General features: G+C 38.4%; 1 protein-coding gene and 1 long non-coding RNA gene across 3 annotated transcripts in view; one reads left to right on the top strand and one right to left on the bottom strand.

Annotated features, from left to right (window-relative positions):
* thrb (thyroid hormone receptor beta) overlaps positions 1–25,129 on the bottom strand; it is a 126,449-nt gene that overhangs the window by 24,994 nt on the left and 76,326 nt on the right. For both annotated transcript variants that reach the window (XM_044336038.1, XM_044336039.1), the window contains exons 3-4: positions 6,141–6,213; positions 3,678–3,728 (exon numbers count right to left, since the gene is read on the bottom strand). In XM_044336038.1, the coding sequence (XP_044191973.1) occupies positions 3,678–3,728; positions 6,141–6,147 (58 nt within the window). In that variant the 5' untranslated portion in view covers positions 6,148–6,213. The remainder of the gene's footprint in view (positions 1–3,677; positions 3,729–6,140; positions 6,214–25,129) is intronic.
* LOC122969990 lies at positions 12,990–16,904 on the top strand. The gene is made up of 3 exons (XR_006399125.1): positions 12,990–16,459; positions 16,565–16,628; positions 16,727–16,904. It is a non-coding gene; the product is annotated as an uncharacterized LOC122969990 (long non-coding RNA).

Raw genomic sequence — 25,129 nt, 5'->3', positions numbered from 1 at the left:
TAAATATATCAATTCAGTGCTAATGTTGAGCTAATGTTTGCTTGAATAAATCTAACCTAGAAGAGGAAGTGTTACTTCTTCATCCTCTCATGTTGGACTGAGGGCAGACTGGACAGTGACAGTGACTCACTATCGCCTCTAGTGGTATTACCAGACAGGATGGGCCAGGGCCAGCTGGTTAGCATGCTAACTGCAGTAGATATCTCTGCAACACAATACATAGATGTTTTTGACATAATGTCAAAACTGTTATTTCTTCACATTCTGTTGATCATTTTAGTCGATTTTTGAATGTATTAAACTGAAATTTGTACATGTGAGGGGCAGATTTACTGAGGCTTTAGTGCCTGTTTTTCAGGTGCAGATTGAGCTTTGTCATTGCATAGCAATGCACACTGCATTTATCAAACAGACGCACCAGACTGAAGTTGCAGTTTGTGTTATTTAACAAGTGTTCATGTCTCTCTCCATATTGCATATGCTTTTAAGGGAAGATGACAAAAACAAGAGGGGGAGATAGGTTAAAATCCCTGTTAAACAGAAGTTAGAGGGTCTTTAGCTTCTATACTGTGATGTACGGAAACGGAATATGCGAGTAGTGTACAGTTACAAGAGGGATTTACATCAAAACCTTCACACACACATGGCGTTGTGAATGCATTGTGATACAAGCCGTGAGAGAAAGTGAGCTGTTGGCTTCTACACACACCTCCATGAGGGAGAAATGAATAAATTAGACCTCAACCACGTTCTGAAAACAAAGTTTTTGTTCACTGATGGAACACACACTTCCCTCTATGATGCTGCTGTGCTAGCTACAACAACTCACAAGCAGTCAGGTGCAGTTTTATATGATGGATGCAGTTAGCTAGTTGCCCAAAGACACATTTAATTGGATTTTTTTTTATATACCCTTGAGTTCTAGATGAGTCATCAAATATTTGAAAACTATTACAGGAAGAGAAAAGATAGAAAAAATGATTAATTTTTTTTTGGACATAAAATTGGCATATAACAAGAGCTAAATGAAAAATTAACCCAGGGACACAGGATTAAAACTAAGAAAATGTATTTTACATTTCACTGTGTCTTTAGCAAAGACTGATTGTATACTTTGCTGGATTTACAAAGGTCACACCATCTGCAAACACTGGTTTTGCAAGAAAGGTGGGAATAAATATAAAAATGAACCTCTATATAACTACAAACCAATTCTAGAGCAACAATTATCATGAGCACAAAATTCAGTTGTTTTGTAGCTTACTAAAGGAACAGGGGGAGGGGTGTTGTTGTTTGTGTTCTTTAAACTTGATCGAACTGAATGAACTGTGAAGCAACTGCACTCTTCTTTCCTCTGATAAGACCTTTACAGAGTGCATTTGGTTGCATTTACCTCAGTTTTAGTGAGATATCAGCCATATCAACACCAACTCCACCTAATGCACTCTGAACTGCCTGACCCGCTGCTTGTGCACATTTGCACTACGCCATTCCCTCACTAAATCTGTCCCTCTTTCCTAGCGACAGATGATCAATATGATGGTCACTATGTTACTGGGATAGTTTCGGAGAGAAACTCCACCAGCAGAAAATCCAAGAAAAAGACATCATTTATGCATCCTATGTTCTCTGAATGTTCCATCATCATGACTTTATATAAAGAAATACATCTCACAGCCCTCTAAAACCCATCAAATATGAGCAGGAAAGTATAGAAATATGAATTGAGGCAGTCTGAACTGTACTGGGACTATTTTAAAAGTCATCCTTTTATGTGGACAATTATCAGAGGACTAGAGACGTGTGTAGTCTGTTCACAGCAGGCCCAGACCTCAATGAAAAGGTCATATAAAGCTGTGACAACACTGACTGAAGTGTCCTTGAATGCACCAGTGATCAGTGGAGAGGATAAAACAGCTGACAGTCATGAGGGAAATGTTGTCTGAGAGACTCTGTGTGCTGCAGTTTTATTTGAAATGTTTCTTGAAACTGTCCTGCAGTCATATGAAAGCTCTGTTGGAACATTTAGTGATGGTCAGAGAGAGAAGAACAGAGATACAGGGGAAAGTGGAGATTTTCCACTGCATGCTTACAGAGCTGTGAGTGATTAGTTAGTTGATTAATAGAGGGGGCAAACATATGGTGAATCACATCAGTTAGTTAGTAATAGTTACTAATTAAAGCAAAGCGGCTTTGAGCAGTTTGTCTGAGCAGAAGCTTCAGTCAGGGCCTCCATTAGTTGAAGAAATACCTGTCGTCTACATGTTAATGTACAACCTCCTGATATGCACTCTATGATTGTTACAACCATTTACCATCTTTTCTTGCATCTGTGTTTTCATACGTGACATTAAAATTCATCTCCAACATTTTAAAATAAGGTTTCTTACTTGTAAACACTCTTTGTTGTTTCATCTATGATTTTGGTTATTTAGTAGTTTGCATTTATTTCTGCTTACATACTATAGCTCCTACATATATGAGAACCACAGATATACAGTATGTTGCAGCTACATTTTGTTGTAAATGTGACCAAATATGTCTCTACTTTTCTTTTGCCTTGACCTCAGTGGTCTTGTTATGGCAATTTGCAAATGAATGAGATAATTTGTCCTGAGGATCAAACTGTACTGAGCACATTGCAGATCTTGGAATTGAAGTCTTTAGCAGTTGTTTCTGGGTCTTTTATTTCCTGATCTTCAGCTACTAATTATAGGGAAACTAGAGTCCTTGAGACTCTTATTTTATTTAGTTGTGTTGAATTTTAAAATAAATTGATGATTTCTAGAAGATTGTTCTTAAAAGAACTGCTCCATTTAAATCCACATACAGTAATTATGAATTCATTATACATTTATTATTGGAAATATTATTCTTTATATATGTTGAATTGTAGGTTTTTCTCAGGGCAAATTTTTACCTTTTTGCAGGTTTAGATGAGCTGCTGTGCATTGACTAAAATACTCACTTATATTTATTCTAGCTCATCATTTATTTGAAATAGAAACCTATAAACACTGACTCTTTTTTAAAATTATTTTACTGATAATTAGTGCCAAATTACATACATAGTTCTTACCAGGAAATTGTCTTTAAACTTGTTAAGAACCATGAAGTGTTGCAGAAATGAATTTTGTCATGGTATGACTAACTGTGAAGTCACTTCATATGAGTGCAACTGTGCTTCAACTTTTATTGCTAATAATACCACAATATCATAATTCCAATTGAGTCTACTTACCCTGACACAACATTCATACACAGATAACTTAGCCTCATGACAAGATAACTAAATGAGTGTAGATTTATGATAATAGAGATTTATGATGGACAATAATTCCAAAGGTTTAATTTATTATTATTTTGCATGTAATTTTGCACGTCTTCTTCAGTCCAATGACGTGTCTGTCTGCAGCTACTCTGCCACATAGCTACACAAGTCAGATTTCTATTAAACATTCTCCATAAGCTTAGTTTGTAATTCGGGTTTTGTTGGAGAGAAAAAGCCTTGAAAACCTGACAGAGCAGAGGAAAACCTTTTTTTTTTTTCTAAATTTGTCCTAATTTCCCAAGTTTAGTGAAAAGCTTGTGAAAAGATTTATCATGAGTGCTCCAGAGCCCACCCTGACTGACAGACAGGAGGAAAAGCAGTGCTTGAGAGGGAGGATAAATATTACCATTTTGAATGGCCTCATCTTTCCAGTGGGGGGAGCAATTTTCTGCTGGCTCTAAAATAGATGGAGAGGCACTTTAAAAGAAAAGGCTAGTTGCTCAGTGAAACAGGTGAGAGAGGCAGACTGATGCTTCCTCTGCTTTTTTACATCACAATGAAAGGAATCAACAGTGGGATTCTAATAACACAGCAGGTTCATGTCAATCATAAACAACAGCATCAAAAACATCACAGTGTGTTGGTCTTATGGTGTTACAATAAGTGAGGGTATTAGGTTCATTTCCTCGAGTAAGTGTGTGTGTTCACTATGCTGAGATCAATAGCATATGTGCTGGGTCAGTGAGGTCGCCAGGACTGGCTCAATCTACACGTGACATTGTGCACTCTCAATCTCTGTTCAGTAAACAAACACATGCACTATCTGTTCAATGTACTGGATAACCTGTCTGTAGACAGCAACACATACTGGTTAAACTAGACCTAAGATGGCTTTTTATGTTTGTAATTGAAATCTACTTTCCTAGTTTGCACAAATGATTAGTAATGAATGAGTAAGGTGTGGAAACAGGAGGGTAATTTGGTGCTCAGTGGCCTTTTTTTAAAGTTCTCAAATTAAAAAAACAAGGCATTTGATTCCTGTTCAGTTAACAATAGTGTTTGACGGTAACCCTGAGATTACACTTTACTTAACTCTGCCTGAAAAATACTCATTCTTTATAGAGGAATATTGATTTACACTGACTTTCACCTGGATTTTATGTTCCTTCACTTCAAAAAGTTATTGTTTCATGCTTCCAGATAGAATTTTTAATTCAGTTTATAGTAAACAGACTCTGCTGGTGGTGAGGACAGCTCATCACCAACTGGTGAAATAAGGACTTTCTTTTTCTTTTGAAATATTTTTTGGGGGCATTTTATGCCTTTATTATAGTGACAGTGGAGAGAGTTGACAGGGAATGAAGGGGAGAGTGTGGTGGGGAGATTACCTACAACAAAGGTCCACTGCCGAAATCGAACCGCAGAAATTGCAGTTATGTGGCATGTGTCTTAAACAGTAAGCTACCAGGGCACGCTGCAAACTTTATTTTTCTAAGACCCTCTACACATGATCAGTGTTCCACTGTCTGCCATGTAAAGCTGGAATTATGCTTCTCCGATAATATGCAGAAATGTCTCTGCAGCCTGGAGAAGCATGTTTGAGCCTTAAGAAGGCTGCAGAGCATAGTGCGGAGTCGATGTGTAGCGTAGGTTTGGGACACCAGTGTGCCACAGCTACTATCTGCCAATAACAACTCTGACATCCCAGCATGCTATAGTATTCCTGGATGCCAAGACAGTGAAATGATTTTAAAGTGATGTTGTACAGTTTCTGTCAATCACTTCCAGGTTATGTCATGGACAGCTGTCCTCTTAGGAAAGGTCACTGAAAAACAAAGTCAAAGTTGAGCTTGACAGCTTATTCTTAACCCTGGAAACAGCAGCTGACTGGTTCCACTTACTGGCTTATTATGGTGCTTTTGACTGTATCAGATGCTTATCAGCACATTGAGTCTGATTGGCTTGAAAGGGCACTCCAGTGATTTTGTATTGCACTTCCATAAAGTTGGGAGACTTGCTAGAGAAAAATTGACTCAAAATTGAAATATCAGAGGCTGAGATATCCTGACTTTTACTCTACAGTATGGGTCAAACTTAAAAAATACTGGGTCCTACAATTCCCATCACGCAACTCCTTATTTAGACTTTCCATGTCTATTACATCCCCTCAAATTTCAAACTCTACAATCCTGGCTTGTAACCCAGGATTTCTGTCAAAAGTCTCAAGCAAACCCTGAGATAATCAGAAAATAACCCTAATGATGTCACCAGGGTTATTTCCTCAGTGTCTTGAAAACTCCCTCCAGAAAATTTAAAATTATACTTCTGACCTTTATGTGTAAAATCAGTGGTGTGCCCCTTTTAAAGTTGAACTTGACAGTTTTGGCAGGAAAACACTGGATCACTGCAGATCATGTGTAGAGGGCCGGACTGTTTTTAATACTCAGATTTAATACAGACAAGTCCTCAGATATTATTTTGAAAACTAAAAAAAGAAAATAATGAGTTTCATATTTAGACTTGACATTTTTATAAACTGTTTCTTTACTGAAAGATGTATTACATCCCATAGTTTTCATGTGATTGAACTAAGGGTTGAACCACTCTGCCTTAAGATACTGTTAATAAACCTATATGTTTGTATTTCAGTGAAGAGTTTTGGTGTCCTGTGATGGTCTACATGTTGGTTCTGAGTCATTGAGAGCTTGTTGTTTTTGGTTTGTGAATATTGGCTTAAATATCAACTATTATCAACTTCAGTATTGGTAGGTATTGAGATAATAGTTGCATACTGTAAATGGTATTGGGAGTAAGCCTGAGGGTGTGAGACTATGTGTGTGTGTTGAGGTAATCAGGCCAGACATCTTACCTGACATACTGGTGGGGTTCAAGGCCAAGACGTCATCCTCAGAGCCTCCTCAGACATCTGGGTACCTACCTCGCTGAACACAGAGACAAAAAAATCATCAGTCACTGAGTGCACTAGTCACACGTTTCAATCTAAAATCTTGAGTGAGGTATTTTGTGCCAGTTTGAAAAAGTAAAATCACGTGTGAAGAGGAAAAAGTGCTGCTAAATGGATGTAATCAGCCTCTTAGCCTGATAAAACAGTTTGAAAGAGATGTTTGATGCCTTTGTTTGCATCTCAATGGACATTCATGGATGCAGCTGTTACTGTGTTGTCAGTCTATCAAAGAGGATCTGTCCAGTGTCTCATGACATTTTGCTCCTGTATAGGGTGACATCTAGTGGTGAAATGTGGAAACCCAAGTCACACAACAGTTTAGGTGTTTGCAGACTTTTTCTTTCTTTCTTCATCACCTGTACAGTGTAATGAAAAAAAAAGTTCTATCCTTCTATCTGCTGCAGTATGTCTTTAACCAGACAGGTGAGTTGAGGCAAAGCAGAGTAAAGTACAAAGGTCTCACAGAGACACAGTCAGCTGTAGTTCAACACACACACACACACACACACACACACAGGGGCAAGCTGTACAAACATATGCAACAGTTAGGTTGCATGTATGGTGTTGAGCAGTCAGACCGATTAACACACACACCCACACCCACACCCACCCACACACTCACACACGTGTGAAATGTAGCTGGTGTACACACTATATGTGAGGGACATCTCATATACACTGCACATCTTGTATTTTTTTGTAGCTGCAACATTTAGTTTTAATTGATTAGTTGATTGACAGATAATTCATCTGCAACAATTTCAATAAGTGAGTAGTCATTCAAGCTATTTTTAAAGCAAAAAGAAAGAAAAACGAAGAAAAAAAAATGGCAAAAATTCACAGGTTCCAGCTTCCCAAATGTGAATATCTTCTGGTTTTCATTCTTCTCTGTGACAATAAACTTTGGGTTTTTGGACTGTTAGTTGGACAAAACAAGGGATTCTGAGAAGTAATTTTAAGTTCTGGGAACTTCTGAACATTTTTTACAATTTAATGACATCCTACAGACTACACACATTCTGTTAATTGGCAAAATAATATTTGACATAATAGATCAATCAGACAGTAAAAATAACCGTTAGTTGCAGCCCGACTGTATTGCATATTTTAGCTTTTTGTGTTTTTTAACCAAGAGTGACTTGGTACAAGGATTTCACTGTGTGAGTCTTTTCTAGATGACCATAAACCTCAACTTGATTTTTTTTAGCATTATCTAGTTTTCTGATTGTTTCCATTGGTCATTGTCATCATCAACATTGTGCTACTGTCTGGCATTCAATGTCCAGCATAAGAGAGAGTTTCCTCCACAGTTAACCTGCACTGATGGATTTAATTACCTCATCAAACAACTCACAGATGACAAGAGCAACAATACAATTTACCACAATACAAGATCCAAAATTAAACTCAAGTTTTAAACCAGCATGTGCATGTACACACTCATTTTCACTATTTTAAGGATTCAGCACCCTGTATTATTATAGTGAGTTGAGCGCGTTATATCATATTTTTTCACACTCATTAACAGCGAGGCTGCCACAGAACCATGGTTGTGATATACAAGTCAACAGATTTTCCATCACTATTAATGTCTTGAAAGAAGTGCTGAATGGCTGAGATGTATATGTCATATTTCATTAACTCATTTTTATGATTTTACAGACTATTGAATTCCCTTCTGCTTACTTTATGTTTCTCAGTTCATCAAGAATTAAATAGGACTTTCCACTACAGACGGCTGGCTGTGAGGAAGAACTACTGAAAACCATCAGTGAATTTTCACTTATTTTATTTTGGTGACACATCCACCCATCTTTACTACGTGCACCACTGTATATGTATGTGTGTGCTCATATGTATGTACTGAGCTTGTATGTGTATAAATTCTTTATTATTGTTCACTTTTGACTCTTATTTTTACCCCTTTTCTTTTCTATTCTTTCTCATGCACATTTGCTCGGGACTGCTATTCAATTAAGGAACTAGTGAGATATCATTCAAAAGCTAATACACTAAATGTATGAAAACACACTGGGCCTTCCTATTTTTTTGTCTTTCTTTGCAAAAACTAAGAGAAAAATGAGAAAACTCAGATTGATGAAACATGTTTGCTGCTCTGCTGTGCTGTTGACACCACACTACCCAGATCACTATAAAGAATTTCAATTGATGGATGACTGATCAAGCAGTGTAGTGACAGGCATAGAGAAACTGAGAGCCTGGCACCGCTGAGCACTATACATCACACGTGTAATAGTGAAAATACAAGCGATCTAAGTTTAGTAACCAAAAAACCGTTAGCTGTCAGCTGTCAGACGTAGTATTAGCTTGACAGGAGAAGGACCTCAGGGGCAAAACAATTTCTAAAAGCCTGAGATGGATGTATGCAGTGGATGCAGAACTCATGGAGATGAGTGTACTCTGCTCTGCTCTGAAGTGTGATTGACAGACACCTGTCAGCAACCGGAGAACATTCCACTGCAGATTTTGGGCGTCAGATATCAGTTATTCAAATGTGCCAAAAATAGTGATGGAAAAGTAAGAAAACACTAACCTGGCATTTTATAAATCTCAGCTATTTTATATTTGCTGTTTCATGACCGAGAACTCACCGCAAAACATAATAACACTTTCATATTAGTTCATGAGAGTTTAGAGCTACTCTTTCACCTGCAATAACAGATTTTTTGGGCACACAACATTTACACATCACCAACTTTTAAGCTGCTATGTTGAACTTGTTAGCAAACAGTAGCTTATTTCCACATCCAGCAGTAACGGTGCAACATTATCATTCATTTGGAGTCGTGTTTCTGTCCACCTGGTGAACATAAGTCCAATATTCACTCTCTTTTAGCTCTGTTTTTGCTCTCTACCAACTCCTGAGGGAAATATCTAGCTGCTAAATGCTCAACTATGTTCACCAGCTAGTGTACAGCTAACTGTGTCTGTTTGCTGCTTTTTCTCTGAAAACAGCTGCCTGCTGTGGCCCAAAATGACACTATGAGAGCGCTGAGAATGAACCAGAATGAACAGTGAACAGATAAACAACGAGTAAAACTCTCTACAAAGCTCCTTAAAGCCGAGGGGAGCTGCAGAGTCTCTGATAATTCTCTGTAGAGTCATCACTACAAGCAACACCTTTCACATTACATATGTGATACAATGTTATTATAAAAATATATATTGTAGTTGCTTTAAACTGATGCACAGGTACCTATTCATTTCATTCTCATCAGTGAATGTTTGGAAAATAAGAAAACACTGATAAATCCAACAAAAGGTGTTGTCATAAATAGTGGATGCGCTGCCGTGTACACATGCTTTTCCTGAATCAACAATGCTGTCAGAGCTTCAACCAGTGCAGCAGTCAGGAGAATATATAATAAATAATAAATAAACAGCAGGAGGCCAACCAAGGCCACACCAGCGGATACACAGTCCATTTAGCAGTTTCTATCACAGGATGGAAGCACACAGAGCCCTGCAGAACATCTCCTCCTCTGTCTGTCTGACTGTTACTGTGTATGACACAGCAGCAGTGTGTTTGTCTCCACAGAGAGTCACAGTGTGCATCTGTCTGTATTATAAGCCCTGGTAAGCTGAGAGACCAGGAAGCAAAATGCCCTTGACTGGCTGTCCTCGTGAGTCTGCCTCCACACACACACACACACACACACACACACTCCACTTTCCTGTAGTTGAAGCCACAACAAGAGGACTCCTTCTGATTGTGATGATAAGCTGGAGGAAGTAGGAGCTGGGCATCTGTTCACAGAGGCATGTATCATTTTACTCTGTGCTAATCAAGAGTCAGGTTCAAATGACTCCCTTATCTGTGTTGGTCATTCTTTAAATCTACCAGCAGCACTTGGATAGATGCAATATTAAACAGGTATAATACATTTTATAACACCCAGGATCATTTGTGCCCATGAGTACTATGTTTACACTGTTGAACTAGCAGAAAAGTAAGCATGACCTGGTTGACTTTCCGCCAAAACAGCTTTCAGTACTTTAAATCTGAACTTAAACACTCTGACATTTTGGGAAATATGCCTGTTTGTTATTTCCGTGCAGCCAGTACAGAGATAGGTCCAGCCTCTGTTTAGCCTAGCCTAGCATAACAACTGTAGCTTAGGGTAGCTTAGCCTCATACTGCCTTCCAACAACACTCAAACTGTCTTATTCATATGGTGTACCTTAGCAATGCATCCAGGAGTCAGCAGAACACTTACTGCAAAATATTCATGAATATTAATTCACTCAGTGTGCCTTACTAACAGGCTGCATTGACAGTCTTGCCTTTTAATTTAAAATGTTGATAAAGCTACTGTATGCTAGCTGTATGCTTCCAGTCCTTATGCTAAGCTAACTTCTTATGCTTGGTTTTGCACATTACAAAACCCACACACACACATCCATCACTCGTGCACACTTACACCACTAACTATACTGACATACGCACCCCACAACCTATTAATCCTTAATTGGCATTTTAATTTACTTAATTTGGTTTAATTTGGGTCAATAAAATATCTTTATCATGGTGTGTGTCCTGTTTGTTGTGGTCATGGAGCTGGGTCATAACAGTCCACTTACACAAGGCTTAAAGTTTAGATAGTATAATTGGAGAAATTGAATGTTTCTTTAGATCAGCTCCAAAGCTTTTCCTTGAACTGTGCAGCTGCCATTATACTCCACACTGTCTGCAAGTCAGTTTCACCAGGCTGGATATAGTTAACTGGTAAAAGAACCGTTTCATAACTGCCTAACATCACATTATAGTTCTGTGTGACTGTGCTGATCTTTCAAAGTGGCATTAAATAAATATTTTTTAATATTTATTTAACAGCATTTTAGAGGAGAATTTCTTTAACTTTTTTCAGGGACAACAGACACAATCGTTCAATCTAAGCTTTTCATACAAGAAATTCAACTCACAGTTGTTCAAATAAATATGATCTGTACTTCTGTATCAACCAGACACAAACCAATCATCTTGGAAAACATCAAATAACCTGTATCTACCCTGAAGAGTCATATTCAGGTCACTTTTATATAACCTGTCCTCGGCTGACCGAGCCTTTACCCGCTCTGACCATGGCACAAACATGAGTGTGATGCTGACAGAAAGCATTAAAGCCTCTGATTAATCAACTAATTACAGTATTAACCTCACAGCCGACCACTAAGATTTCCATTTCAGCCTATATCCTGATTCAAAAACTCACTGTCAACAAGCTCGGAAAAAAAAAAAAAAAAGTATTACAGCTTGCATAATTCCTTTGCACTGAAAGAACAGCTGGCTTGAAAAGCATTATGGGAAACTGTGCTTCAGTTTGCTGCTTTTTACCCTAGAGAGCATTTAACATTCAGACAACAGCTGGGGAAGACCCGAAAGCTGCTTCATCCATACAGCAGGTCTCCGAGGCTCTAAAGAGGACACAGACAGACGGATATATGCCCAAAGATTTTCTGGCTGAAAAGAATATGAACATAGAGTGGGCACTAATATACATATGTAGATGGAAGAGATAAATCATTGCAGGTGACCACTGCAGGACACTGACATGATGAGACAACACATATAATTAACAAAATGAAACTCCCCATAGGGACATTTTTATAAATAACAGATTTGTATATCATAGAACAAGCAGCCTTGATGAGAGAAGTTGGCTCAAAGTTATAGCAGATGTTGGTGCAGGCAAACTGTGTGTCCCCTGGTTCCATTCTGGATCTGGTTTCAAGTTGGTAAAATACCCACATTCATTAGGCTCGGAGAATAACAAAAACTCTGATCAAATTCTCATTTTTAATAAAGCTGCTATGTGGACGTCCCCACTGGTTTTTTATTCCTTACCACTGTAAAAATGGTCACTGGGGTCTTTTTCATAACTTAATAATAGTGTAGTACTACTGTTTATGTTATGACCATCAGTTTTCCTTAAGTTTGGTATGGTGCAAACCTATCGCCAGACAAGAACATCAATATTGTACAATTCTGCAAAATTCCAGATTGCTCTCATTAATAATATCTTTTTTTTCTTTTACATTCAGTGGCATTGATTTCAAAATTACAGGATTACGCAAATAAAACTTGGTTTACAGGCTAAGCATGGTCTGTTCAGCGACCCGCATGCAATATTCACAGTGTGTGTGTGCACTGTCTACAAATATTAATGTGTACATATTCAAATAAGCTGAGCTCTGGTCCATGCAGGAGTTGTATTTGCTCTCCAGCATCACTGCTGTAAAAGAAAAAAGCAGGAAAACCTGAATGGGTTTACAGTTGCTGTACAGCATGTTCGCTCCTTGCATTTTTGTTCTTCATGTCTTTATGAACATGTTGGTTATTATTATTATTAATTATCTATGTTTTTTGGAATTTGGAAGAGGAAATGATTGGGTTGGTCCCACATACCAACAAGCCAATCATCAACATCGTCAGTGTGGCTGACAACATGATTTTTCGAATTTCAAGATGCGTGTACCCGGTCCGCACATGATATAATGGAGGAGGTTTGCAGGACCATCCTTGTGTTTGCGGGAAGAAGTGTATTTTGCAAGAAGCATGCAACGCTCATTAGGGAAAGATCGTGGTTATGGTTAATAAAAAGTTGCATGTTAACTGGGACGGAACGCAAACTCTGGTCTCCTGCATGAAAGGTAAATATGCAACAAACCCATCCACCACCACGACATCCACACTTTTAATTCTAGTGTCACTACATTATTGGAATTATTATTTACATATATTATTATTACCATTATTAAAGTCAGGGGAATAAATTAAAGCTATAAACTAAAGTTTAGTTGTCCGCATTGGGGACCCAACACTACACCAACTGAACTGAGCTGCCAACTGAATCCAAAATTTATCCAAAATCCAAAAGTGAATTGATTTAAACTATTAAATGTTTTATCATGTTTCAACAAAGCTAAATGTTTAGCTTCAGCTTACTGGCAATGACTTGACAACTAAATGTTAAGCTTGATTTCTTAACTGAAATGCTGCTTGGGAGTCACAGTTGACTTCTCTCCTTGTATTTTTGTGTACACAGGGTTATACCACTCATTAAAGGATTGGGTTCCACACCCATCCAAGCCTTGGCAATGCTCCGGCTGTCAATCACCTAGCAGTGACTACGCAGAATGTAGTAAGAATATTATCAGAGGTAAAATGTGTTTCATTTACTATATGACACCTAGACTAATGCATACACAGCAAAAATATAATGATCTTGTCCTTCACAGTGAGCCTAAGACACATCAGAGGAAACTGAGTTAGCGGAAAACCAAGTTTCATCCAACATTCAACAGCTAAACCTATACTGTAGGTGCTCAAATGGAGGCATTTCAGGACAACCTGATTCCATCAGATAGGAGGTCCTCAGATGGCAATTTATTTTGTAAGGGGGGGGAAAAAAAAATCATACGACTGAGTGCTTTTTGTGGCTCTCTAATTGCCATTTCTGCACATTAGTGTCCCAAATAAACAAAAGCGACAATAATGGACCTCCACCGCAGGCATAAATTAGCTGCAGTGGCAGAGAGCAGGGTGGCCCCAGTCCACCCTTTCTCTTTTCATCCAGCTTTGGCCTTTTCTACTTTCCTACTTGCTCCATCTGATCTCTTAGACTTTAAAACAGAGGAACTAGGTTGAACTCTGTGTGGCTTTGGCTGGGCAACTAGATTATTTCACAGTTTGAATTCTGACCCTGTGCTGTCTTTGCAGGGATTTTCTTGTAAGATACAAAAATATACTGCTGATTTGAACTTGGAAAAACACATGGCTGATACTTATAAACACTAATAATCACAAGTTTCTTTGTAATCCCTATTGACAGCATTTAACACCAACATCTGCAAAACAATACTTTCAAAATAAATACCCTAAATAATAATTTAGCCATTCATTTTGTATCTGGTGTAGTTCAAGGCATAGTGGCAACAACATCCAACATGTGTGCACTTATAGCAAAGAGGAAGTTTCATCAAGGTCACAGCAGAGCAGAAATCTCATTTGTTGTTTGCATATTGATTTTTATCCTCGGCTTTCCTGGAACAGCCAGGAGCTCCAAATGGACTCATGAGAGAATCCACATCATTTCTTGATGAGGAAGTGCTGAACTACAGTGCTGAGCAATTTAAATTGTAGCCTGGTGTTTACTCCGGGACTGTGAAAGTTGTGTGTCATGGTGTGAATGTGTGTGTCTGCTTGTATGTAGTACATGAGCTAACATGCTGCAGCCTTCATGCTGACCTTCCTACAACCGCTACAACCAGACACAGCCGCCTGTCTTTATACAAACATCAGCAGTGTTAGTTACTTTCAACAGCTTCATCTACAGTACATATGAGCTACAAAAATCTACTTTTAGTCTTGAGTAAAGGTAAATTTAAAAAACAAAAAACAATAATCAATATAAAATATGCTATTGCTGTATGTATGGGAGTATAACAGGCTGTTATAGCAGGAATTAGTGATAGTATCTGAAAGCAGTATCACACTAAATTGTCACATTTACCTTTGTAAAATAAACTAAACGATGTCTTTTTAAATGCACCTGTGAACAAGGATATCTGTCCTTGCAGAGGACCTCTTAACATTAGCCCATTTGTACTGAACAATAAGCAGAAAATCATAGATGACGTAATTGATATATTCAGCAGTTAAAAACCTCTTTAGACATTTATTATCTAAAACAGAGAATGAAAGTTAAAATAGGCTCTGTTTCACTATCAATATAGGAAAGAGTTAGATATGAATAACAAACATCTGTATAATAGACAGCTGTGTGTGAAATGTGTGTGACTTTCTATAGTTACTTTGACTTCTTGGACATGCACCCATCATATTGCTTGACGTGGTTGTGTTTGTTTGATGTTTACTGAGGTGAGCGTCCACATGACAGATATGATATGTATTTTCTGTACCTGCCCTTCCTCATCTGCCTCCAACACTTCAATTGTTTTCTCTATATGACTGACTCTAATATCTATGGGCTGGACATTTATGGTTAATTAAAACTAGAGTTAATAGTTAATATAAGAACTAGATAGTGGATTCTAAGACAGCACCTATGTCATGGAAATTGCTCGCCCAGTGCACAGGCAGAAAAGTTTTCTAGCGTCCTGCTGTCTCCCTCGCTGGGAAACTTAACCTTCATGCTTTAAAAATTCATAATACAAACACTAATAATGGACCTTGTTTGCCATTCAAGGCGCCCTGCCAACAATTTTACAGGCTTCTCGTTTATAATGGCGGTCTATGGACCACAGGGAATTTTCTTAGTTGCACTACCACAGATAGGTACTCAGGCAAATTGATAGCACAGCTGTGGAGAAGGGTCCTGCTGCAGCCTGTTGACCAGGGGGTGAGGAATGAGGGGCTGCAACGTGTAATCCCCCCTCAGACCACAGTGTGGGTTGCGATGGAAGAGTGGCGCTGTCCGTATTTCTGCTCGCTGACTCCGCGGAACTTATGAAGGCTGCATAAGCAAGGTTTCAAAGTTTATGACTGCTGAAAACTTTAGCCAAAATATGAGATATTAGTTTCTTTTTATGTTTGTGGTGAATGAAACTTTGTTTGGGCTGATATTCATCTGCTGGGCTTCAGTAAGTTTGTTCCTGACATTTATTCAGCTGTTTCTCAGCTGTGGAACCAGATGAACGGTAAGAGACAATGTTGTTTTATGTCTGAATTTTTGTCATATTCATAATGTGACGTTATTTTTCCACTCGATAACATTGGTAATATTGAATGGTAATATCAGCAACGAACAACAACAGATGACTGTACTGTTCTGTATCCTGTATTTGTGACTGACAGTAAACCACTGTAGCATTATAGTCTCTGATGTAGTCAGATAGATAAACTGATTCAGATAAACAAAGCCATGCCAGACTTTGCCTGATAAACAGTGGATGCAGAGGTGCACAATGTAATATTTGAAGTGTGAGTTATATAAATGACCTGTGTGGGAATTCTGCAGCTTGTTGTCTGAGCTGTCAGAAACTGATCTGCACTCTTTCTAGACTGATACTGACACAAGACAGAAGAATTGGCAAGTAATCTTACTGGGTTGTGCTTATTTTCTTTACAGTCACCAGAGACCCAGCCTGATCTGAACCAAAAGGTTCTCTGTGATCACAGCCAATGGATACGTCAATAACTCTGTGACATCATCTGGAGATCTTCATCAGTGGATCTGATGGTGCTTGTCAGATAAATATGCACTTTTCTTATTTCATAGTGCAATGTTATTTTGTGTAAGTTTTTTTTAGTGAGGTAATGTTTATTTTGCTTGTCTGTGTTTTAGTCTGGTAAAAGCTCCTGTGTTTCCTTGAACTGGTCTCTATCTTTAAGCGCATCAGTGCAACATGGTGAGGAATGAAACTTCTACTGGTTCATAAACAGACAGTTTAAGTTCATTATATCACATTCAGTTGTACTGACTTCTGTCCCTCCGGCGTCTGTCCAGACTCTTCTGATCATCCTCCTTACATCCCTCCTCAGGTCAGGCTGCAGCCTCAGCACCAGCTCTGACAGGACTACAACCAGCCACATCTGTATTTACTTTATGTTTTCATCAACATGTGCATAAGTCAATCTTATTGGCTGTGTTGTGTATGATTTGATCAAATGTACTGAATTATAAATCCAATAAATGGCTTGAAACTATCTATTGTCTGCCTTGATTAGTTGTGTGAATAACATTCAGTGATCTTGACACAGATTATATAATCTTATATAATCTGCTATAAAGAAGAAAACATGATAATATTTATTAATGACCATTAGTTAATAGTAATCTTTGTCACTCTGGGCCAGGACACTGCTGAAAAAGATGATCTGTGTCATCTCAGTGAGGCTTTCCATGTTAAATACCAATAAAATTTATAAAAACAACAACAATAATACTAATAGTAATAATAATGTCTTTAAATGGTGAATGTCATAACTGTCTTTAGTCAGAGCAGTCCTCTACAATTTGCAGAACATAATTTTACTGTGTGAGTGTTAGAAATATTGGAAATGATCTGAAAAAGACTAATTACATTTTTCATTAATTTCTTTCTATTGTTACTGTTATCAAAATTATATTTAATAATAATGGTAAATTAAAATAAATCAGTAATACAGGAATAAAAATTTACATATTTACTATAAGATGGTGCGTGGTAGCGCAAAAAGTGTGTTCCAGAGGAGGTTCGATCCTGTGCTTGAATGGGAAAACAGACAGACGTTACATCCGGTCATGAAAGCCCTCTACACCTATCCACAGCAGGCCAAACCCAACTTAACAATGGTAAGACAAGAGGAGGTTAGTAGCCAAGAACCAAAGGGGACGCAGCATGAGGTGCTACAGGCTACAGCCAGACTTTATTGAAGCAGGCAGATCACTGCACAAGTTTTAAAAGATCAAACTTGATTCAAAACTTTTGAAATAGGCTCATCAATATTGGAAATAAAAAAATACAATTAATTGGCAGATGTTTCCACTTGTTTTAAGAAACTGAAAAAATAAAAAATGAAAATATTTGTTACAGTGAATTCAAAGCACAGTTGTAGCTGATTTGTTTGGCTGACGGTCAGAGGTTTCCAGGCCAGCAGTTTGTGAAAAGGTGTTAAGTCAAAGACTAAGTGAATCATTCAAACGGTTCTGTCTGGAAAAGTTAGTGGTTCAGTTTGGCATTAACTGTCCTTGACAGTGATGATGTAAAACACCACTACTTGGGAGACTCAAGAGGCGCCAGCCATCAAGTTTCAGATTCTACTGGTGGTAGAGCTTTTGAGTTATAGCGGGCTGCCAGATTCAGATTTTAGCTACAACTGGATTTAAAACAAACCCTTTTGATCTGCAGTCAAAAAGTTAAATCATATTCACCCTCCTCATTCCTTTTACATCTTACAACTGCAAACACTCAAAAGAATCAGTGCTTCGAAGTCAGGTTTACTCTATGGTTTTCACTGTATTATTGGTGTTTATGCCTCTGTTTGCAGACAGAGCAGCACTCTCAAGGCTGTGGGTGAGCACTTCCTCCTCTACACTGGGACACATCATTTCCCCACCACAACAGCTACCACATCCTGCATGACAAGAGGTGCAAGAACACAATGTACTGCACATTACTATAAACAAACATGATAGTATGATAAAGAAATGTGAACTCACCACACGCCCTGATCACGTTTATACCTTGCCTATTCCTGAAACCACTTGAAAAGCATTATACAACGATGATAACTGCTGTATACTGCTGTGTACAGCGAATGACGCATGTCTATCAAGACACAGATATCAGTCTTTTCAACTGACGTGATTACTGCGGTAATAACACGGTAATGCCATAGTGATGGGGGGCGAAATAAGTTATCCAGGAGTAACTGCAGTGTGCACCAACAACTACCAAGTGGCACACGTGAGCGGTCCCGATGCAGTGTCTGTCTCTCTACTGTAGGGTAGTCGATACAAAATAGCAACATGCTCGTAAAGCAGATGGATGCATTATTCAGCAGACTGGTGAATTTTACGCTATTTTCAGAAGATAGACTGACACTTTGCAACCTAGGTTTTCAAGAATGAAGATGTTATTTCAATGTAGACACACTTGGGGTCACTATCCTGTCTAGTTCGTGGAAAAAGAGCAACGAGGAAGACAAAGTCAAGGGATGTAATTCCTGTCTTACAGTACGACTGAATGTGATATGATGAACATAAAATGTCTGTTTATGGACCAACAGCAGTAAACGTTTCATTCCTCACCATGTTGCACTGATGTGTTGAAGGGCTGCCCTGGAGGTTGCTGCTTGGTGGCCTCACGGTGGCTACGTCCATTATTTTTCACAGTCTATGCACTACTCTTATCAATACTCGTTATTGGTTCTGTTCTTCATCAATACACTGTTTGGTTCTTTTTCATTACTAAATAATAAACAATAAAACTTTACTCACCAATTTCACTGCTCAATGTTTGGAAGGCTGTAACGCCAGTAAACATTGCTTACAATGAAATCATTTTTTGCTTAAAGGGGCACTCCAACAATGTTACGAATCAAGTTCAGTTTATCATGAGGAGTACCACTCAGCCAGAGAAAACAGTTGTATAATGTCTAAAGTGGCTGTGAACGCGCTTTGTCAAGTCTAAGAAGATAACCCCTGATGATGTCATTGGGGTTGGGCTGGGACAATTTTTTAAAGCTTCACTTACCAATAATTTTGTATTAACAATGGGTCAAATGACTATGCGTAATGTAAAGGGGTTGCTTATGGCAACAAACCCACAGAAAACTCTACAGCTCTGCGAAGCATTTTAGCACCTTTCTGCTTAAGGTTTTGGTTTTTCTTTTGTCAGCCTCATTTCTGGCAGTGGCAGGCAGCTGTTTTCAGGAAAAAAGCTCTGATAAGCTGACTCAACGCTAACTGCTCAGCACCAAACAGAGACAAAGTATGTGGCTGGCTGGCACTTAAAGTTGAACATCCGGGTATGCTGGATGTGTAAATAGGAAACTGTTTGCTTGCACATTTGTTATGACAATTTTTAAGGTGATAGTGTGTCAGTATTTACTGGAAAGGAAAATCTGCCTTCTTTGGAGGATTTGTCAGACAGGGAAGATCTTACAGAGAGATACTATTCGTTGCATTATGGGAATTATAGGATTCAGCATTAAAGGAGGTTGACCCATACTAAGGACTGAAATTCAGGATATCTCAGCTTCTGCTGCATTGATTTTGACCATTCCTTTAAAGATCAGTTTCTTCTGAGTTTCTTGACATTACTGAAGTCCAATAAAAATTCATTTGAATACCCCTTTAATTTCTTTGCTAGAGCTGTATGTGCTATGATAGGAATTCCTTAGCCTTGAAAAAACACATAGTTATAAAACCTTGCTTATTTTAAAATATTCCCATGACATGGCTTATGTTAAATTTGGAAGTTGCATTTTTCAAAAGAAATATTAAGAGAAATACTAAGGAAAATATTTGTGTTATGATGCTTTTTTCCTGGGAAATTCCATTTTCAGATCTTCTCTTGCATGCTATTAAGAGGTCAAGTGTTGTAATACACATATTCTCTCAACCTGACTGTCTTCTTTTGCAACAGTCTTCTGTATTTCCCCGAATTTCAGCTTAGCTGTAGATGGAAATAATGATACAAGTGATACCAACATGAGTGTACGATTGCTTGATTGCCTTTATCTTTTCCTGAGAAGCTCCAAAACCTTAGCTTGGCGGTTTATATTAAGATTGCCTAAACATTTCTGCTATCAAACTTCACCTGACACCAATTATACACTGAAATAAAAAGAAGAAAACAGTGGATTCTTAGCAAGAACACTTCATCATCACAGTACTCCAAGCTCAATATGGAAACAAATTCGATGCAACAACACAGACAGAGAGCAGCTAATACAGAAAAAGCATTGTGAAATAACCCACAAGTGTACGCTCAAGAGGCCTGGGGTTAGGCAGGAAACAGGAAATAGGCTCCTAATGGGGTACATGCTGTACTTTTCCTCATTGCTAGCATCCAAAGAAGAGATTAACTGATTATTGCTAATCAGTTCTTGATACCTACAAGCTGTATACAACAAAGTCTAAATGTTTTTATATCTTTTAGTATTTTTCCCATTTAAAACTACAGGTGATCTGAGGTGAAAGACAAGGATGCCCTCAATTGCCATGCTGTCTTTGCATTCAACTTGAGTACCGCAGATACTCTTTGCCACAAGAGTGTAAACATACAGATGAAGACCTCAGCTGACTCTTAGCTGGGCATATTCTAATTTCCCCCTGTTATTAGTTAGTTTTACATGCTTTATTCAAATGTCAGCATTAGCCTGTAAAAGCGTTTGCCAACATTAATGAGGGCAACACATCTTTGAGAGGAGAAGCACGGCAATGCAACAAGTCATCAAATAGGCTTAATAAGCTTGAGGCATGAAAGAAGTCTACATTCTTTAAGTCTGACATTAAGTTTGTGAAAAACGCTTTGGGCCAAATCCACAAAAGGATTGTGCAGCTTTTGCAGCTGCTAAACATGTGCAAATGAGACCAAAAAATAGCGTGTGATTCACAAAGCACCCGCAAACGGTGAAACGCACCGCAAACTGAGCTGCCAAGCAAATAGCGTAATGGTGCACCTGTGCCATTTGCATGTATGTAAGTTAGGTAATATTCATACATTTGGCACAAAATTCGCCCCTTTCTATGCAAATAAGCCTCATCACAAAAACAGTCTAATTCAACAAGACCAGTGCTTATTGCCACATGCAATTAAGGTGGGGTTATTAGCGTCTTCAGTAGATAGTTAGTGTTAACTGCGCACACAAACAAACCTCACTCACTCTCTCTCTCTCTCTTCAAGCTTGTGAGACTTGAATGATATTAAATTGATATTGAATATCAATGGTGAAACCTACAGTTTGACATGTGGGGGATCGAGTGGGGTTGTCGGTTTATCTCGGATTTAAAAATAAAAATAACAACACTGACAGAGTTCAGGATTCATCCATAAAAGCTGCTTTATTATAAACAATTCCACCATATAAACCTGGAATGTGTGTGTAACAGCTGACCTGTAGGTGTGCAGCACAACACAGAATATCAAATACCGTCAGATCCTGACCATACGTCACGCATCCGTCCGTGGTGGTTTTCAAAACGCACTCCAAACTCAACCAGCTGATTGATTTGATTTGAATAATTTGTTACACCAAAAACAAACATTGACAAAAACGGTTCCATAACTCTTTTTAAACTCAAAAAATAACGAAAAAACAACTAAAAGTTATAATAGCCATAAAGTGGTCAAAACTGGTGGATTTGACTGCTGTTGCAAGAGAATTTGTCCAGAAAAATAAGCGACACAGACTGGACCAGGAAGTTCAAGGAACACTAAAGTTAGTCAGTTTTTTTTTACATAACCAACATATTACTGTCATTTTCTATGGTATGGCTATTACGTTGGCTTGTATCGAGTGTGTGGGTGTGTGCACAGCTCTGCACACCCTGCATGTCTCTGTGTGAAAGACTTGCAGCGGGATGTGTTTGGTTGTGGAGTTTATTGTTCGCTATGATTTCATCTGTACATTTATGTGTAAATAAGCTTGGCCTGTTGTGTGTGAATTCTGTGTTGGATTAGAAGGGTTAATCTTAGTGCCTGTATGTGCGTGTTCATCCTGTATGTAGATGTGGTGCTGTGTGGTTTCAGACTAAAAAAAGTGTTCTGTAATGTTACTCAATACTCAGTGATATAGGCCTATGTCTGTTTCAATGCATCGGCTATGCCCCCCACTTCTTTGTGTCTTGAAATTATGGCCCCCCCCCTTGTTCAGATGTGTTGTGTGGTCCATGCATTCTGCGACACCTGAACAACATTATTGTAAGATTCAGGCACGTTTCAGACCTGCCTGAGTCATTAATAGCTGTATTTTGATGGAAATCTCAGTAGATGTTTTATATGTAAAATACTAGAGAAATGCAAATACATGAAAGTTGGTTGGTGATTGTGGAGAGCTCTGTGTGTGCGCATCTCTGCTAAGTAAATACATGCAATTTGAGGCTTTTGTGCTCTCTGCAGTTTTCATTATGGACCAATCTGTGTGCTGAAATGTGGAGAAAAGCTGGAAACACTGGAAACAGCTCCACTCACTCAATTAGACGCACAACAAGGGCAAACTGCACTCAGCTGCAAAACTTTATGATCGTGTTTGTGCTGTCATATCATTAAGCGCAAAATCTTTTGTGAATAGGACTTTAAAACGGGACGGATTGTGGGTGCAAATGCTACACAATTCATGGTGCTATTATTGAGCACAATCCATTCTTTGTGGATTTGGCCCTTTGTATCAACATCCTCCGCTCAGCTATCACCAGAGAGCATCGGAAAACAGCAACAGTCAAAATGAGAAAGAGAATTCCTATGAATGACTGGACCAAAGGTTTCACCCTCACTATGTTCATACTCCCACATCTTCAAATGACTTCTCAGTGAGGCCATTTCTTGTAAATGCTCTAAAATAAACAGGCTTTTCCACACTTAAAGTCCCAGTGAAATGGAGGTTAGAGCATCTTTAGCTTCTGTACTGTGACCCACTGAAACGTAGTATTTGAGCTGTGTACATTTACAAGAGTGATTTAAATCCTTTGCATTTGATTGGGCCGCTAAAAAAGGGGGGGGGGGGGGTTACAGAGTTAAGCGTGATACAGAACTGCAGAGAGAAACGGAGCTACAGAGGACTGTTGTCTCTACACACACCTCTGTCACCTGTTGTTAGATCAGGAGGAGGACAACAGAGATGAATCAATTAGACCTCAGCCACATTGTTCTAGAAATGAAAACAAAGTTGTTGCCCACTGATATCCAAACACACATCTCTTCCTATCTCTCTCCATATTGCTGTGTTAGCTCTTACAACCCACAAACGGTGAAGTGCAGTTTTATATGACCAGTGTGGCTAGCTACTCGCCCAAAGTCACATTTGATTGGATGGACTTTTGTAAATGCCCCTGAGTGCAGGATGAGTCATCAAACATTTGAAACTGTTTTACAGGAGGAGGAAAGATGGGGATTTGGATTTAAAAAACTCTGATACTGTTTTTTTGACATATATTTGGCATATAAGAGATGAAATTAAGAATTAACACGGGGACACAGGATTAAAACTGGGAAAATGTATTTTTTCATTTCACTGGGACTTTTAAAAGTACAATTCCAGATCATTTCCATAATTTCATAGTGAACTTTGTTACATCTTCTACAAATGCTATGAAAACTGAAAACATCTGTAATGCCTCCTCTGTAGACAGGATGTGAGGGAAATCTTAATGCAACAGCATAAAATGGTATTTTAGACAACAGTGAGCTTTCACTTTACTTACTATTTTGGGAAAACCTTTTCCCCCGATAGCAAGACAAATAAAATATTCTAAACTCAAAGTTCACTTACTTGCTTTTTTCTCTGAAATGTATCTCATGGCCTTCTTTCAGCAAATTGAACTTGTTTAGGTATCATCATGTGACTTAAGTATGAAACTCACTGAGGAATTATTTGGGATATGGGATAAGCAAACCTTAAGTTTAGAATATTCTATCAAAGATGTGTTTTCCAAAAGAAAAAAATGAATCACTCTCATAAGAAAAAGGTTCTTTGAGTTTGGTCTGGAAGAACTTGATTGACCTGCACAGAGGCCTGACCTCAACCCCATCCAACACTTTTGGGATGAACTGGAACGTCTATTGCGACATCAGTGTTGGACCTCAATGCTCTTGAAGCTAAATGGGAGAAAATCCCTGCAGCCATGTTCCAAACCAGAAGAGTGGAGGCTGCCACAGCATGATTGACTTGTGTTTCTTGCTCTATATAAACTATATTTAGTGATGTCATTGTATTCAGAGATCTCTCTGGTTAGTTATCATAACTGATACAACAGATGTCCAGAGGTACAAACCTTTATAAGAAAGCGTCGTTTTCCTTTAAAGCCCATGGTTTTTGAATGAGAATGAGGTTTTTGAATGAGGCTGTAATATTAAGGAGTCTACATACAATTGGCCATATAGTATAACTCTGTGGGCTTCTGGGAGGCAAGATTACTGGGATTACTGCCTATACTACTACCAACTATGGGGTGTTTTTTTTATTAATGAAACCTTGGTGCCCCATTGAAAATCCTGCCAGAATTTAGCAAACAATGCTGTAGAAAGTTCTGCAAGTCAATAACAGTAACATGAATACCACACATGGAATCGTCCTACATGGGTTGCTGAGACTATACAGTGTCTGACTGAATGTGTCAGCAGAATGTGTTTCCAAGACTTTTGATTTGCATCAAATAGACAAGACCACACATGGCACACTGGAACAAACAGCAGTGCAAACA

Source organism: Thunnus albacares, chromosome 19 (assembly GCF_914725855.1).
Source record: "Thunnus albacares chromosome 19, fThuAlb1.1, whole genome shotgun sequence".
Classification (NCBI taxonomy): Eukaryota; Metazoa; Chordata; class Actinopteri; order Scombriformes; family Scombridae; genus Thunnus; species Thunnus albacares.
The sequence above is the reverse complement of the archived record's forward strand: the minus strand, read 5'-3'. Positions and strand labels throughout refer to the sequence as shown.